The sequence below is a fragment of the Euleptes europaea genome, chromosome 11 (assembly GCF_029931775.1).
Source record: "Euleptes europaea isolate rEulEur1 chromosome 11, rEulEur1.hap1, whole genome shotgun sequence".
Taxonomy (NCBI): Eukaryota; Metazoa; Chordata; class Lepidosauria; order Squamata; family Sphaerodactylidae; genus Euleptes; species Euleptes europaea.
In genome coordinates, this window is record NC_079322.1 from 58,161,582 (window position 1) to 58,179,770 (window position 18,189).

The following is an 18,189-nucleotide window of genomic DNA, read 5'->3' on the forward strand; positions in this document are numbered from 1 at the left end:
TCATCAAGACTGGCCTTGGACATCCTTGCTCTTTAGTCACAGCTAATACAAAGTCTTTTAGCAGGTGGTTCTTTATGGCCATCACACTGAATTTCTGATGTGTGGGGATGAGTGGGACGGGGCGGACACCATTTCATGAAGTGATAAAACAGCCTTCATATAATGTCGGCTTCATGTTAAATTCATATTCTTTCGAAAAGTATTGTTTTGGCATAACTCCCCTCCACTCCCCCAATCTTGTTCCTACAAAGTTAGAATGACTTCATAGCTTCATAGTCTGAGGGGGATTTTATTGAGATAAAGCTTGCATGAGCTGCCTCAAGAGTGCCTCTAGAGGTCCAGAAAGTAGGATTAAAATAACAAAAACACTAAAAGATTTTTGGAAATTTTCTGTAACTGCACGTCTCTGGCTTTCCATTGTTGTTAGGAACATTTGGGGTAATCTACATTTCCTTCAGCATTGTGGAAAGGTGAGATATGAATATTTTAAACAAGCAATTGATCCAACAGCCCAATCCAATGCAAGCAGAAACAAGCCCAACTACATTTAATGGGATTTACTCCCAGCTACGCGAGAATAGGATTTCAGTCTTAGACATATTTGTCCAGGTATGCTAGGATTTGGCATTACTAGGTATCTGCACACCAATTTGCAGATGCCATAAACCCCAGCATTTAAAAAAGAAAAATCGGTAAAATATATTCAGAATTAAGCTTCTGGAATGCATTTGACCTCTCTAGATATCTTGCACATCATCAAAATATAGCATGTCTTCCCACAGCAGACACATATTATTTATTGGTGCTATTTATAGTCCGCCTCTCTCACCTGGTCGCAAGGCAGATTATACAGAGTCTTATACTTATTTTACATCCTTTTCTTGCTATATTTCATCATCAACTGAGCAATATCTAAAAGCTGATGAGTGGTCATTTTGTCATTAGTTTAAATTGTAATACAACATGGGTTTGGGAAGAATTTTATGGAATTGTGCACCCTCACTTTTAACTCTCCAAAATGTATTCAAGGTCTCAGAATTCCAGAGGATAACAAACTTTCTTTCCTCAGCAGTAAAGGCAAAGAAAATGTAGTGTAAAACAAGATTATATCCTCCTAAATTTGAAATGCTCAGCACCATCTCAAAGTCTAGAGGCAACTGCAAAATTCAAGGGAAATGATGCAACCCTATCCACACTTCCTTTGGAATAAGAAAACCCACTGAGACTTCCTTCTGAGTAAAAATACTTGCCAAGCTTGTGTGCCACCCCTTTTGGTAGTGGATTTTTGATTTTCCTAATATTATGCCTATATAGCCGTTCAATTTTTTGTCCCACGAAAAAGTTTACCGAGTTCAACACGATCTTTCTCTGATTGCTTCTCCACTTCTTGAAGGCGTGCAAGTTTTTTCTTCAGGGAAGCAATTTCTTCCCGCATCTCCCTGTTTTCTTGCTGAAGCAATTCTTTTTCAAATTCGAACTCTTCCTCATGCGGGAGCTGAAAAAATAATAATCAAGAAGAAGCCTGTTTCTAATGCATCAGGAGTAAAAGGGGGAGGGGAGAGGATGTAAATATGCCTGCCCAGGCGCACAATCATTATACAATACCAGCTATCATATAATTTTCTGAATCCTGTCATATTCGTTACAATATGAATGGAGGGGAAACCGGGAGTCTAAATGGAAGTTGATGGAAGAAAGGCTGCAGCACCCTAAGTACAAAGACCGTAACACATGGGGATGGGTTATTGACAGGAATAATGCATATCACACGGTTTGTTTGCCCTCATCATTCAGGCCAATGTATTGTGGCAGCTACGTCCAGGAAGGCAGCTGGGGCCTATCCACCCACACTGGCCTCCGTGTTTATGAAGTGTTCTCAGTAACTAGGCGGGCAGGAGAAACCCACGGGCAGGCCAACTCCGGGGGGTTGCAAAGAGCACGGCTCAGGAGAAGGGGGACCCGTCACCTTTGTGCCGCTTCCTCAGTGACGGTGCTGCTGTTGCTACGAGGAGCACATCGCATGTCAAAAGCGATGAAATTTTCAGGCTGGGAGCCGCATGGAGTCCATCAGGCTGCCTGATACCAACACAGTTGGTTTTCGGCTTGGTGTCAGAGCCACCCAGAGGCAATTCATATTCTGAGCATTAAGATAGCTTTGCATGCACATCACACATGGGCCGTTCAGGGTCCTTTTTTTTTTTTTTAAACACCATTGAAGGCTCTGGTTTAAATCTCCATGCAAAACAGTGATAACCTTGTAGGAAAGTTCCAGGACAGCAAGCAACAAAGGACTTTAAAGTTATACTTTTAGTAAAGCAAACTCATTTACATTTTTATTATGCATGCCCTTTGTTAAAATCTTGCCACGTTCATTATAGAAAAGACTTTCGTATGCACCCAAGCTTATTTGGAGAGCTATTCTTTCTTCTCCTCTGCTTCAAAGCTATTGAAGGAATTTGCATAGATTGTCAAATGGCTGTCGAGATTTTACTGCGGCATATTTCTTTTAAAACAATCTCGGAAAGCTCTCGGCGGAAAGTTGGGACACAACTTTGCAATGACCCTAGAACATCACACTGGATTCTGAAACACTGTTTTAAAAATCCAGTAACACTACCACTTAGTCATTCAAACAATTACTACAAGGAAATAAAGCAATATTAGATTTATTTAATGGGGTTTCCATCTAGATCATCTGAAGATAAAGTAAGAAAAACCTTGAAATTGAAATTTGGGTTTTTAGCACACTTATACCAAGAGCTGTCTTGGCACATGTATACAACTAAAATGTAATTTAACCCAATTGGTTTGAAGGCTGTGTTGTTTGACTGTACAATTCTTTGGCTTTTGTACCAGCTTATAGCTCAATTGACAACCAACCTGAAGTTGTAGCAGGTAATAAGTTGGGCCAGGCCAAGACTCATGTTGCTTGAGATGGAAAAACCAAAATGAAAATCCCATCTGACTACTTAACATGGTACACAATCCCTCAAGATGTTCTCCTGCACAAGATTCACTGAAACAAAAGAAAACTGCAGCTCCTATTCATTTTAAATGGCTTGCACAGGAGAACTTCCTGGTCGATTCATCGTATACCTTAAGTCATGTATCTGTCCCACTCACAGAGGGTTGCCAACTCTGGGTTGGGAAATCCTGGAGATTTGGGGGGTGGAGTCTGAGGAGGGCGGGGTTTGGGGAGGGGAAGGACTTCAATGGGGTATAATGCCATAGAGTCCGTCTTCCAAAATGGCCATTTTCTCCAGGTGAACTGATCTGTCACTTGGAGATTAGTTGTAATCCCAAGAGATCTCCAGCCGCCACCTGGAGGTTGGCAACCCTACTCAAACACAACAACAACAACACCCCAACGCTCCCCTGGCAAGCCAGGCTCAGGGTGGCTAATATCATATAGATACAATATAATATACAATAAAAGTTAATTAACAATATAAGTATATTGTAGATTTTTGTATAAAAATATACAATAATATACAATATACAATCTAACTTTGTCATCTAATCCATGACAAACCGCTGTTTGTCTACAATGGGCACAAAGACAGTTTGTTGCTATGGCTGTATGCTTCCTTCTCCTTCCTCTTGCATAGGGCACATCTGAAATGTTTCTAGTGTGAGATGCTTTCAGTCAAACACCAATATATCCCAATGCAGAGTCCTGAGCATACCGGAGTTTATTTCCTCCCTTTACACCAAAACTTTAAACTCCAGTTTAACTCCAGATTAGAAACCTGGTTTGTGTGGAGAAAACAAGCTCTCATTTGCCCAAGAACTTGCATTTGGGGCTTGATTCACATTTAAACTACGTACGTGGGGTTTTTTAAAAGTCTGTGATCCTGGGACTTGATGAACAGGTACAAGGCAGGCGCACCGATTCTGCTTGTGCATGCTTTACTTTATAAATGATGGAACCCACTAATTTTAAACACTAAGAGAGCCAGCGTGGTTAAGAGTGGTGGACTCTAACCTGGAGAACCTGTCTTGATTCCCCACTCCTACACATGAAGCCTGTTGGGTGACCTTGGGCGAGTCACGGTTCTCTCAGAACGCTCTCAGCTAGGGTTGCCAGGCCCCCCCCTCTCCCCTGATGGGAGGCTTCTGGGGCAGAGCTAAGTGGATCGTGCGCATCACTTCCAGTTTATACCCGGAAGTGCCGCATCATGAGGGGCCTTTTAAGACTCAAACCTCCCAGTTTGAGTGGTAAAAGGCCCTTTGCGATGCGGCACTTCCGGGTGTAAACGCATTGAAAGGGGCCTTTTTTCCACTCAAACTGGGAGTGTGCATTATATAAACTGGGAGCGTGCATTATATAAATTTGACGCTTTCCTTCTTGAGTGAATAATTATATGCAGCAATTATTTGGAAAAATAAACTACTGGGAATGATTACAATTAAATGATAATCCTTCAAATTACACGTGCCCAGTAACAGACATTTCAAAGTAACTTTCCCCATGTGTAAAACTCATTATGTATCCTTACTAGTTATTTGGTTGGATTAGACATGCATTGCTCCCCTCCACCCCGCCTCACCGAAAGATCAAAATCCTGAAAATCCTCTAGGAAGTCTCCAATAAAGACCTGCCGGAGGGTGTTAAAAATATCAAACAGTACAAAGAAGTGATTAATCAACATTCTCCTGTGATACTGTTCAACTCTACATGGCTACAGAACAAATCCGCTTTTTCAAAGGACCATTTAAAGAACCGATTCTGAACTTAATAGGCTTAAGCACAGTTCCTTTGCTCAGGAATTTGGCATCAGTAGCTTACTGCGCCGGCAGCCATCACGATAACAATAAAAGGAACCAATCAAGTGAATGGAAGGGTAACATTTTCAAACCAGAGCCTTAAAATATAGATTGCTCATTATTTTTAAAACAGCATCGATATCTAGTAGGGTTACCCTGCATCAATTTGTATGGTGGGTTTTCTGGCATGGTTAACCTTTAGCTCCACCATCTGTTATAAACCAAGAATTGCAGACAGAATTGCGAGATTGATCAAGAGATGGTATTCTGCAGCAACAGTCATCTGTTACGGTGGCAGGTTATGCAGCGGGGTTCTTGCTGCCCTCTACCCACAGGAAATTGTTTTGCTTGCTGACCCAGGGGACTTAAATAGCAATTGCAGAAAATGGGAGGCAATCAAAATGTAGTTAATAATCTTTGTAAGGCGTAATGCCCTGTCACTCAATGTAATTACTGGCTTGCTGGTTTTTATTCTGCAACTAACCCCTTGGTAAATATATAATGTGACTTGAGGTTGGAGCCATACCGAAATTTTCCACCAGTGGAAATCGAACTTTCCTGTCTCCTCCTCCCCTCCCAACTGCAGACCACCGATCTCCACAAAATGCTGCTCCTGGAGGACAGGGGACCCTGAGGAACCACATGAGGCGAATCTGCTGTGGAAAGGGGGTAATCAGCTGAAACTGTTCCTCTATTCCACTGGTGGAAAATGTATTCTGGATCCACCCCCCTGTGCTCACAAATTCATTTGAAGATTTGAATTATGGTATCCTTTGAACATAGGGAGTATGTGTTGTTGTTTTTTTTTAAACAGATTTCTCTTTTTGGAACATGACTGAGAGAAAACCAACCATTCCAGCATCCCAGTCCAGATGAAATTGCTCCATCCCTGCTGGCATCCCATGCAAGAGACACCAACGCAGAAGCGGTGGGTTGAGCTGACAGATGGAAGGGATATTATTGACTGCACAACAATCCTGGAGATAACCTCCTGGCTGACAAACTTCAATTTGCAGCTCGATCCTATACACACTTACTTGATCACACCGAATCTAAAGGGAGTTAGGGTGGGGTCACACGTTATGTGTATTAATGTTATCCTTTTAACAGACCTGTTTGTTTTTTATAGAAGCCAGACACTATAATGAGAGCCAGTGTGGTGTACTGGTTGAGAGCGGCGGACTCTAATTTGGAGAACAGCGTTCAGTTCCCCACTCCTCTACATGAAGCCTGCTGGGTGACCCTGGGCCAGTCACAGTTCTCTCAGAATGCTGTGTTTTTGCATTCACTGCAACCACAGGAATCAGTGTTGACTATACACACTGCTGCAGTTCACAGGTTCAATTTTTCCATGCAACTGTGTGCTGAAGGACACATGGGAATACTCATGTGTAGGAGCAAAACCAGATAACATGAAACAGCACATAGAAGGCGAACCTGAATTACAGCGTGTATTTCCTCTTCACCGAAATTGTTGCATGCTGTAGCTGCATCCAGACATCACAATAAACCATGGTTTGATCAAACCCCAGTTAACTGTGACACATGAATGCCGATTATCTAACAAATAGAGTTTATTGGTTAGCACCAAACTGGGATTCAAAGTGGCTGGTTTGTAGTAGTGGTGGTTTGTTGTGATGTCTGAATTCACAAACCACAGCTTGTTATATAGTGCTGCTCCTCATGGATATATGGCTACAGAGATGTCATTACAGGGAAGATGTCCTCTCTGCTTGAAGGAGACAAGAAGCAGACAAACTGGTGTTTAAGCACAATATGGGATTTGTTTCTTGCATCTGTAGACTAACCAATTAGTTGTTCAACAGTAGTTCAAAGAACTTGCAGTTTATCACAACATCTGAACCCAGCCTCTGATTCTGACAGCGTCTTTCCCCTTATCTGTATGAAGCTATGTCAGAATGCAAAATCCAGTTGGAAAGATGTGTGAATAGGCTCTGACCCCTGCCTGTTCTGGCGGATGGATCTTTCCTGCAAAAATCCATGCTGCTTTTACAGTCCCATGGGCATCCCTTTGAAGAGGCAAAACAGTTGCCTAGAAACCAGCCCTCCAAATGCTGAGTTCATCTCTGTGATCTAAATCCACAAGAGGGGGCACTTGTACCAGCTGAGCTGTTAAAAGAGCAATGAGCAAATACTGCAAGAGAACGATATTCATTTCAGTTAACTTCATTTTGCTCAGTCACAATGATGGTGCTAAGATAATCCTCGGTTCAAGTAATACAATCTAAAATGTGAATGGTATGTTCTGCAGAAAGGCCTGGACAATTTCACTGTATTCCAGATCGTTATGAAAGCCATTATTCTTAGGGCCGATTTATAAATTACTCTCCTCCAACACACGTACAGGTTTCATCACAGGGTAGACGGCCTGGGGAAAGTTAAGCATAAATCCCACTGATTCAACAAGAGAGGGATGATTATGCGCTTAGCTGCCCCATTGGAAAAAGCAAGCCTTAAAGTCATAGCCTTAGCTGCATCACACCCATAATGACTTCTAGATTTTAGAATAACCTGTTTCCTTGCACCTAGGGAGGTCCTCCTCTTCTGTCTTATTTCTGCAGCTCTTGGAAGGCAAGGTTTTTTTTTTAGGTTGCATAAAGGGATTTTCTTGCCATTATCGGGGAGTTCTTAGGCACCACTGCGATCAGATTATACAATCAGATTGGCACTGGAAGTTAACGGCAGCCCCCACTTTTGCATGAAATAAAAGAGAGAAGGATGCTAACTGCCAAATTTACAGACTCAAAAATCCTCTGGGTATATGCATATACCTGAAGTAGCTCTTTGGATCTCAGAAATGGTAAAATAAAAACCAAGGCATCGTTCACATTTGAGAATGTACCCTTGCTGTAACACACAAACAATATCTGTGAAGGATAAAATAATGCGTACGAAGCAGCCCTAAGTATCAGCTGAACCCTACACAGGCTTCCTGGCCTATTCCCATTGCAGTATTTTGACACAACACATGCATGGACAGCCTACCTTCTCGCTTTCTCTTGCTTTGCCGGCTACTATTTCTCCTTCTAAACCTGTAATTATAAACTGCTTCTCTTCAAGGCACTCTCTCAGTCTCCCAAACCTTGTGGCTAACATTTCCTCCTCTTCTCCAGGTAGACCTTTGCCGATACGGAAATACTTCTGATGAAGCAAGAAAAAGAAGAGTTGGTTTTTATACCCTGCTTTTTTCTCTACCTTTTTAAGGAGTCTCAAAGCGGCTCACAATTGCCTTCCCTTTCCTACAACAGACACCTTGTGAGGTAGGTGGGGCTGAGAGCGTTCAGAGAGAACTGTGACTAGCCCAAGGTCACCCAGAAGGCTTCCTGTGAAGGAGTGGGGAAACCAACCCGGTTCACCAGATTAGAGTCCACCGCTCTTAATCACTATATCATGCTGGCTCTCATGAAGTTGTTCCAGTGAGAGATCCTCACAGCGGTAAGGCAGCAACGGCTCAAGACCTCTGAATCTTTTTTCCATTCCAGATCGTGCGGCTGTGTAAAAGATGACCAACTCTGCAGCTGAAGCAAATCAGTCTTTGGCTGTGCATTGCCAAGAAAGCTAGCATAGCTTAGGGGATAGAGTGCTGGACTAAGACTGGGGCAACTGGAGTTCAAACCCCCACCCCAACTGTGCAGCTAACCGGGTGACCTTGGGCTGATCACACTCTCAGCCTAATCTACTTCACAAGGTTGTTGTCATGATTACATGAAAAAGGGGAGAACTTTATGCCCTGCTGTAAGTTCCTTGGAGAGCAAGATAAAAAATGCAGCAGAGAAATGCCAGCTTGCTCTGTGATTTGGGCTCGTCACTATCTCAGCCGAATCTACTGAATTGGGTGGGTAGCATATGTGCTACAAAATCCTAAGCCTCTTGGGGAAAGTGAAGAATAAAAATTATATTATTATCAATAACAAAATCAACAAGAGGTAATCCAGTACATATGAGCAAGTAAGAAGATCAGTGGATTATCTCTTTTGTTGTGCTTGAGTAGGAAAGGGGAAGAGGCAAGGAAGCACCCCAGTGCCTCTGCCAGCTTCTGCCCCAGTTGTTGCATATTCTAATATTGCTTGTCCATCAATGGCAGAGCTGAATGCCGGAGCCAGCCCAAGGATCTGATTTAGGCCTTTATATTGCTGCTCCTAACCTTGATTCCCCATGGCACAGAGTGTTAAGCTGCAGTACTGCAGTCCAAAGCTCTGCTCATGACCTGAGTTCGATCCTGACGGAAGTCGATTTCAGGTAGCCGGCTCAAAGTTGACTCAGCCTTCCATCCTTCCAAGCAGTGGTTCCCAACCTTTTTTTGACCAGGGACCACTAGGACTTTTTTGTTCGGTGCAGGGACCCCAAGGTTCAAAATAAAAATTCAGAGAATTTGAAAATAAACTTTAATCATAACTGTTAGTTAAACATTAAACTTAAAATAATATTTGAATATATATTTTTATAATAGAGAACTTTTAATTGAAAATATTAATTTATTATGGGTTTATAACTTTTTTTCGCTGCCCTTAATTTAGTTCTCGCGGACCCCTGGGGGTCCACGGACCCCTGGTTGGGAACCAGTGCTTCCAAGGGTGGTAAAAGGAGTACCCAGCTTGCTGGGGGTAAAGTGTAGATGACTAGGGAAGGCAATGGCAAACCACCCCGTAAACAATGTCTGCCTCCCTGGAGATTTTCAGGAAGCACTGCAAGGCCTACCTGTTTGCCAGGGCTTCTGAGAGAGTATGAGGTCATTTACGCATGGGCATTTTACCTGGGGTTCAATTCTCGCCTGACCCACACTTTTCTGTTGCGAATCCAAAAATTGAGACACAGCAGCAAAGTCACCAAGCTCAAATTCGGAAGCATCCGAGTCCCTGCCCCTTGAAAATGCTGCTTTGTAATTGGCTGTAGTGCTTACTGTGAGAAAAACATCACACACACCCCAGCTCCCCTGTCCCACGCTTTGGCTTATGCATATGGAGATGAGGACAATTTCACCCGGGCTGATCTCAGGGGAGATCGAAGAATCAGGTTTAAACAGGAATGGAAAGACAGAATTTGCGAGGGCTGGGCATGAGGTCATCTCTAGTGGATGGAAAACTCATGCATAACTCCAAGGAACAACCAAGTCAGTCCAGGGGCGAACAAGAGAAAGTACTCATGCATAAAGGACCTGAATTGGCAGGCATCTCTTAAGGAGGGATTTAGGGCTTGCTATTTTATCTTTGGTTTTAGTTGGGGATGTTTTAACTGTTTGTGTAAGCTGCCTTGAAGTAAGAGGAAAAGTGGGATGGAAATGTTTAAATAAATAAATAACTCACCAAATACTTCGTTTTGAGGATGGCAAGTGCATCACACAATTGTTGCTGGTAGCTTTGTCTCATTTTGGCTTCCTTCTGTAATTACAATATGGGGGGAGAGTTTACATTTTTTAGAAATTACAGAAACAGTACAGGTGTGTCAGTAGCTGAAACAACTGGCAATCATCCTAACAATATCATTACTTTGATTCTGAGAGCAAGTGACCATTCTTCTGCTTCCCCCCCCCCCTTAAAACAAAATGAGGGCACAATTCACCAATGGCTCAGCTGTATTGCCCCTTCCAGAACACTCAAGCCCTGGGAATCCCCAAGCACATGGGTCTGGTCTGAAGGCTGGACAGGCCAAACAGCCTTGAAATGACCAACGACAGTGCTGTGACTGGACAGAGAAATTGCAACAGCTTGCATTCAAGAGCCACAACATGCTGTCCTCTTCTCTGGCCCAGCATCCTGTGAAGGTAGGGCTGTGGTGTAGCGGCAGAAAGTCCCAGGTTCAGTCCCCAGCATCAGCGTCAGGGCTGGACTTGGGGGCGGGGGGGTATGGTGGGGGCACTTCCCCTCGGCATAAGGAGAGGGGGAGCGCAGTTAAAGCCCTTCATGGAGTGGGGCTCACATATCTGAAGGACCATCTCCTCCCTTATGTTCCCGTGCACCAGTCATGGTCTTCAGACCACCGCTTGCTGACTGTTCCCCCACTCTGGATGGCCATTTTGCAACATTATAAATTAGAAATAGTATGTTGATGCTAAAGGGGAAACAGGAAAGTGACCCCGTACCTGCTTATAAAACTGCTCAATGTATTCGAGTCTGTCGTTCATTTCTTCCCAGAGACTGAATGCGTGCTCCTTTATTTTGTCTTCATATTGTGTGTTAAGGAAAATTTTATACCTCATGAATTCATCGTACAATGAGTTTGTGAACTGAAAATGCAAACAGGCTCATGTTACTCATATTCCACAGAACAGCGTGTGTAGGTGCATTTCTAGTGGAAGATCGCTCCGATGCTGCTATGCCCAAAATTCATATAAACCAGACAGGGGAGGTGCCAATCCCAGCTACTGCCCCTGCTTAGCTTCTGAGATCTGACAAGATGCTGCCTTCCTTCCCTTGCTCGAGAACAGAAGTAGGGAAATAGGAACTAAGAGTGGCCAGGGGAAGTGATAAAAGGCCCCCGCAAAGGTGGTAGGGGGAAGCTGACTGAAGGCTGGGAGAAGACCACGGCCCACAGTATTGGGACCTTTGCAGACAGGAAGGTACCATGCCTCCTGAAACCTCACAAGTCAGCATTCCCAGCCCCAAGGGCAGCCAGGAGGGGCATTGCAGGTCTGATCCAGGCATATGGCTACCCCTGGTTTAACCATGCAGGAAGGGTGCAGCAGTCAGGGCAGACGTTTAAGGGCCTGGGAGAAAGACCCAGGTAGGGAAGATGGCCATAGCAGCGACGGGTAAACAGGTACAGGTAAGGAGTAGTGAGCTGGCCAGGCAATGCAAAGGAACTAAGCCATTAAAGTACATGCTTCATATTTCTAGTGTGATGACTCATCTTTGACAATGTGGAGAAAACATGGCACCTCCTCAGGGGGGTCTGGCCCCTGGCCCTGGGGGGCCTCACAGTTTGGCTTTACTGGTTTTTATAATGGTGTTTTTATTATGTATGTTTTTGATTTGTTGCCTGCCTTGGTAGCCCTGATGAGAGCGGAAAGGCTGGGTATAAATTGTCAAAAAGTCAAAAGCAAGCCAGACTATAAAAGCACTTATCAACAGTGGTGTGGATAAAACAGTCCACAGACTGATTTTAAAACAGATTATAAAAAAGATGGAACCCTTTAGTTGAAAGCCTACATAATGATAATTTTTTGGCCTGGCACCTAAAAGAGCATAAGTAGGCATCAGGCAAGCCTCAAGGGGGAGGGGAGCATTCCAAAAGTGAGGAGCCACCACAGAAAAAGCCCATTCTCTTGTAAGAATTGGACAAAGCTCTGCCTGAATGACTATGGAAAACAGCTTACCTCTATCAAAGTTTTTGTTGTCACTGTAAACTCTTTCAGATCTGTTATTTCACTTCCATCAGTCTGAGTGGCACAGTCTGAGATAGCATAACCTATTTTCAGGTTTTCTGAAATTCTAGGTCTATAAAAAAAAAGTTATTTAAAAAATTAGCTACTCTAAAAAGTAGATAAGTTAAGTAGATATTAAGATTAAAGTAGCTAGTCAGTCAAACACCTATTTCTCTTTTTATCACATACATGAAATACATTTACTTGGAGACCCCATTAATTGCAATAGAATTTACTTCCAAATAAATGTGCATATTACCCCTTTTTAATAGCCAGCCCTTGTTCTAAAGCAAATTATCAACACAGAATCTCCATTTATGGTTCTTCCAGGATAAAAGATAATACTGTCCTACTTCACAGGATTCTTGGGGCAAAAACGCATGGTCGCTTTAGCCTCCTTTATTCCGTTTCAGCCAGGATTCAGCCAGGATCGAACGCATGTGTTTTCGCCGAACGTGCGTTCGATCCTGGCTGAATCCTGGCTGAAACAGGGAATAAAGGAGGCTAAAGCGACCATGCATTTTCACCCTTATAGATATTATCTACGTACAATAGTAAAGATTATCTATGTAAGACATTTTTGAACACCATCAAGTGAAAATTAAACTTATATCATTAAAGGTGGCTATGTCTCTAGATCAATTTGCAAGATCTGAGCAAGGCTGTCAAAGATAGGACATTTTTGAGGACACCGATTCATAGGGTCGCCATGGGTCGGAAGCGCCTTGACGGCACTTAACACACACGTCTCTAGATCACAAGGCAACAAGCACATGCTTGCTATATGACGAAGGGATCTTTCACTCTGAAAAAACTTATACCCCAAAAATATTGTTGGTTTCTAGGTGCTACTGGACTCGAATCTGGCCTTGAGGTTCAGAGCAGGGTTGGAATGTACTGCCTGGAAATCAACACAGAGACAGAAATAATATACTAACATATGTTCCTAGGTTTGATTTAGGAGATACATCAATCTCTTCCTGCTGGGTGGAAATGGCCATGCTCTCAAAGCAATAAAGTGGCACATAAGGTTGGCAACCACCCAGAACAAAAAAATAAAAATGTCCTGTCCCTTTCATTAGAGGTGTAACGGGATCACTGTTACATGTATGGGTCACTGACAGTGTGAGGGGGGAAGTAGTTTGGAATTTCCTGCATTGTGCAGGGGGTTGGACTAGATGACCCTGGTGGTCCCTTCCAGCTCTATGATTCTATGTTATCACAGGCCCAGAGCACAGGCTTTGTGAAGACCATTTTATAGAGTTTTATCAGGTGGCACGCAAAAGCTCACCATGATTTGTTTCCAATGTTATCAAACACTTTTGAGGGAGCCTTATTATGTTGTGACATGAGTAAGATAGAATAATATTATTTATTTCCCGTGAACCCTTCTCTTCCACTTCCCCCCTCCTGTTTCTCTTGTATGTTTATCCCATCTTTTCTCAGAGGCACTTGGAATGGCATATGTAATTCCTCCCTCCTCTATTTTGTCTCTACAATAACCCTCTCTGGCAAGGGAAGCTAAGAGACATTGGGCCAAGGTCATTCAGTAAGCTTCATGGGTGAGTAAAGATTTGAATGCAGATTACTCTGGCATTCTAGTTAGAGTGACAGGGTTGCCAACCTCCAGGTGGGGCCTGGAGATCTGCCAGTATTACAATTGATCTCCAAACAGAGATGGCTGCTTTGGAGGGTCAACTCTATGACAATGTACCTTGCCAAAGTCCCACCCCTCCCCAAACCCTGCCTTCCCCAGGCTCCTCCCACAAAATCTCCAGGTATTTCCCAACCCAGAGCTGACAACTCTAGTGTTCAACTAGGATCTGGGAGCCCAGGTTCGAATCCCAACTCTGCCATGGAAGCTTGCTGGGTGACCTTGGGCCAGTCACTCTCTGTCAGCCAGCCTACCTCACAGGGTTGTCTTGAGGATAAAATGGAAGAGAGGTGAATGATGTTGAGTTCCCATTGGGGGGGAAAGCAGGGTACTGATATCTAAATAAACTTCTTTCAGAAGTTTGACACAGCTTACACAGGTTTCTCAGTCAGTCTCCTCTGCTGGTTGGCCAGGCTGAGGCCTGCTTAGACTTAACAATGTAACACAAACATATGGTCACTCAACTTTTCTGGAGAACCCGCTTCTATACAAATAGCTCATCATATGGTCATAGCCACAACATGGAGCAATTTCAAGCACCTTGCATAGGGTTGCCAACAGACATGGAGAAAACTATCCTGCCAATTTAATAGAGGCTTAATGTGTGGAAATGGGTAGTGGAAGCTTTTCACAGAATGGAGGTAAATAACATCACCAAGTCAAAAATATCCCATTCAGCTTCTGTTCAAGGGGCAGGACTTTTTTCTCCAGGCAGTTGGCAACCCAATTCACGAGCCCACAGTTAGGGATGTTCCCCCCCTCATTTGATTCCTACTGTCATATCATTTGAGAAGCCCTGTTTATACATGCACAAAATTTTTGTGTGGGTGAACTCATTGCTCATAACCCACTATTCTAAATTTGACTCAATTTTCCTACTCCAGGGAGCAGGTGCAAATGGCAACTGCTCAGGCCTTTGGCTGTGGGATAAATCTGAGTCAACATTTACGTCATCACGCTAAACTTAACATTTTCACAGAGGGAACTCTTCTCACGAAACTCTGAGAAGGCAAGTCTGGAACAAATGCCAGAAGGACTTTAAATAGCCTTCTACGTTAACATCTCCCATAACCATTTCCCAGATTGTTCTTCGCATACAGGACTGCTCTCATATGTTAGTCTTGTCACATCTGAAAGGCCTTTAAATAGCAACATGGAAAGTTTTAACATCCACATCTACAGTTATAGGGGCCCTTCCTGGTTCCAAAAGCAGCTCAGAGATGTATTTCAGTTTTAATCCAGCCTCCATTCAATACAGTGCCTTGGAAACATCTCTTGCACAAGTCCCAAGCATAAGCAAGCACTGAAGTGAAGACAGAAAAAAAAGATTGCAAGAAGTTTAATTGTATTGCAGCCAGGGTTGCCAGCTCTCGGGTGGGACATTCCTGGAGATTAGAGGTGGAGCCTGAGGAGGGAGCTCAGCAAGTACATGATGCCTTAGAGTTTGCCCTCCGAAACTGCCATTTTCTCCAGAGGAATTGATCTCTGTACACTAGAGGTCAGTTGTAATTCCAGATGTCCCAGGCCCCACCTGGAGGTTGGCAATCCTAAATGCACCTCCACATCACACCACTATGGTGGAGTGATTGGACTACTGGTTGGAAGACCCAGGTCTTCGTTCTGCCACAGAAGCTGTTTGGTTGACCTTGGGCCAGTCACACACACTCAGCCTAACCTACTTGAAGGATACTTAGGGTTGCCAGGTCCCTCTTTGCTATCGGCGGGAGATTTTTGGGGCGGAGCCTGAGGGCAGGGCTTGGGAGGGGAGGGACTTAAATGCCATAGAGTTCAATTGCCAAAGCAGCCAGTTTCTCCAGGTGAACTGATCTCTATCGGCTGGAAATCAGGTGTAATAGCAGGAGATCTTCTGCTATTACCTGGAGGTTAAGCAACCAAAATAAACACCTCTGTACTACTACCACAGGTAAGGAACTAAGTACAGGAAAGGCTGATGATATTCAATCAATCAATCACAAGTTTACAAAAACAAGGTGTATTAAGTGCAGTGAATGACATACAACACACAAATCTATATACAACCCTGAGCAACTCTTTGTATCCCTTTGGGAACGGTTTTGAGCATCTGTGCAACTATGCATCGGAAATGGAGTATCCCTTAGGGGAACACTACAAGATTTATTTGGCATAGCTGCTTTTTTCATCCCTATGGGAGAAAGGAAATAATATGAGAATTTTGAATGCATACAAATTGGCTTCGACTAAATGGGGCTGAGGAAGAACAGAAACGATCGTCCCCCTTGCTACTCTTCTATGAAGATTTGTTGCAGTTCATTGTTGGATACCTGTATGGGACTGTTTATACCAAATTCCCTCGCCATTCTTCTATGAAGATTACTCATAGTGGAACTTTTGAGACTTGTACCCTTTAGGACTAACATAGGATTGTATATAGATTTGTGTGTTATATGTCATTCATTACCTGGAGGTTGGCAACTCTAAGGATACAAGAAAATACAACAGATGCTACGATCAGCAAAAGACAAAAGAGACCCCCTCACCTCTGCAGGAGTATGTCGTATACCTTGCAGTTATGGACAAGTTTACATCGGGACTGCAAAACGCAGCATACAAACAAGGATAAAAGAACATGAAAGATACTGCAGACTTGGCCAACCTGAGAAATCAGCAGTGGCTGAACATGGACTGACACAAACAGGACACAGGGTCTTATTCCAAGACACTGAAAGACTGGACAATCTGACAACTATTTTGTCAGATTCCCAGAGAAGCCATTGAAATTCATAAACATCAGCACAACTTTAACAGAAAAGAAGAGAGTTTAAGAATGAATAAGGCTTGGCTTCCTGTCCTGAAAACCTCCAGACTAACAAAGACTACAGTTAACAATAGCCATGCAGATTAGCTTTGGGTTCCACACATTAACAGATCACTTCAGGATACAATGGTTCCATATTAACATACCACACCCTCATTAGCACATTATCTTGACACTTACAGGACAATGATTAGCACATTACCTTTGATACTTTTTGCAGGACAATGATTCAGCTCAACCCCCCCTTCCTGACTATATATTACTCTTCCTACACCCTTGACACTGAGAGACGCTGTCCTTCCGTGTTACTCCTCTGAAGATGCCTGCCACAGCTGCTGGCGAAACGTCAGGAAAGAAAATACCAAGCCCACGGTCACACAGCCCGGATAACCTACAAGAACCGAAGGATACGGTTGCTATTGAATGAATGAACTCTGCACAGGGCTACAAGGAATGGGGGCTTTGAGGCAGCAACGAGCAGACGATAAGCATGCATGCGTGAATCAGAAGAGGGGCGCGCGCGCACGGAGCTGAACACTCGCGCCGCACCAATTCCAAACGCCCGTGTGAACCCTACCCCTCGCTTTCGCTCTCTTCGTGGGTCCCCCTATCGCCCTCTACAGGTGGCTTGGCGCGTTACCGGTAATCCGCCTCCAGGTCCTCTAAAGTGGGCAAGGTGAGCAGCTCGAGGATGTGCGGGGAGATGCTCAGCCTGCGCGTGGTTAGCAAGGCCCGAGCTCGCTCCGAGAGGCTCGTCTCTCGCTCAGTGGGGGGGGCGGCCGCCTTCGCCATCCTGCCCCTCTTCCTGCGTCTCGGGGGACACAGTTGACGAGGAACCAAGCGTGCAGCGCCATAGCAACGAGCGGCCCGCCCCCGAAGAACGGACGCTGCTCCCTTCATGGCAGGCAGGACTGCATTGTGCCGTCGCTTATTCTCGCGGGTGCCTGCATTATGCTTTAATGGTAGGAACTGGTCGTTTTTAAAAGCAAACACGGATTTAAGCACAGGGCCACCAGTACAGCTTACCCAAAAATGACAAGGTTAAAAACAGTTCGCAGTGGCACTCAGATCAGCAGCATCCGTGACATAACTGTGAAATCTTAGAGAGATCTAATAACTAGGTTTTGCTAAGAGAAAACAAGGAGAAAATAGCTTTTCACCTGGCTGCTACCTAAAAAATACTGCAGATGCAAGGTTAATTTACCTGGGAACGCCAATTGTAATTGGGGGGCCCTCTGGCCAAAAGGACTGTCGCAGGCAGGTTAATACCTAGGGTTGCCAAATACCAGGACATTTTGAGGGTGGAGCCCGAGGCGGGCAGGTTTTGGAGAGGGGAGGGATTTCAGTGCCATATATAGGATTGCCAACCTCCAGGTACTAGCTGATCTGCTATTACAACTGATCTCCAGCTGCCAGAGATCAGTTCACCTGGAGAAAATGGCTGCTTTGGCCATTGGACTCTATGGCACTGAAGTCCCTCCCCAAGCCCCGCCCTCCTCAGGCTCTGCCCCAAATACCTCCCGCTGGTGGCGAAGAGGGACCTGGCAACCCTAGCCATAGAGTCAAATCGCCAAAGTGGCCATTATATCC

General features: G+C 44.1%; 1 protein-coding gene across 1 annotated transcript in view; it reads right to left on the reverse strand.

Moving 5' to 3' along the window:
• C11H10orf67 (chromosome 11 C10orf67 homolog) overlaps nt 1-17,391 on the reverse strand; it is a 67,609-nt gene extending 50,218 nt beyond the window's left edge. The window contains exons 1-6 of the mRNA XM_056857106.1: nt 17,240-17,391; nt 12,101-12,221; nt 10,868-11,011; nt 10,092-10,166; nt 7,774-7,929; nt 1,348-1,495 (exon numbers count right to left, since the gene is read on the reverse strand). Coding sequence (XP_056713084.1) covers nt 1,348-1,495; nt 7,774-7,929; nt 10,092-10,166; nt 10,868-11,011; nt 12,101-12,221; nt 17,240-17,391 — 796 coding nt within the window. The remainder of the gene's footprint in view (nt 1-1,347; nt 1,496-7,773; nt 7,930-10,091; nt 10,167-10,867; nt 11,012-12,100; nt 12,222-17,239) is intronic.
• Nucleotides 17,392-18,189: the final 798 nt, after the last annotated feature.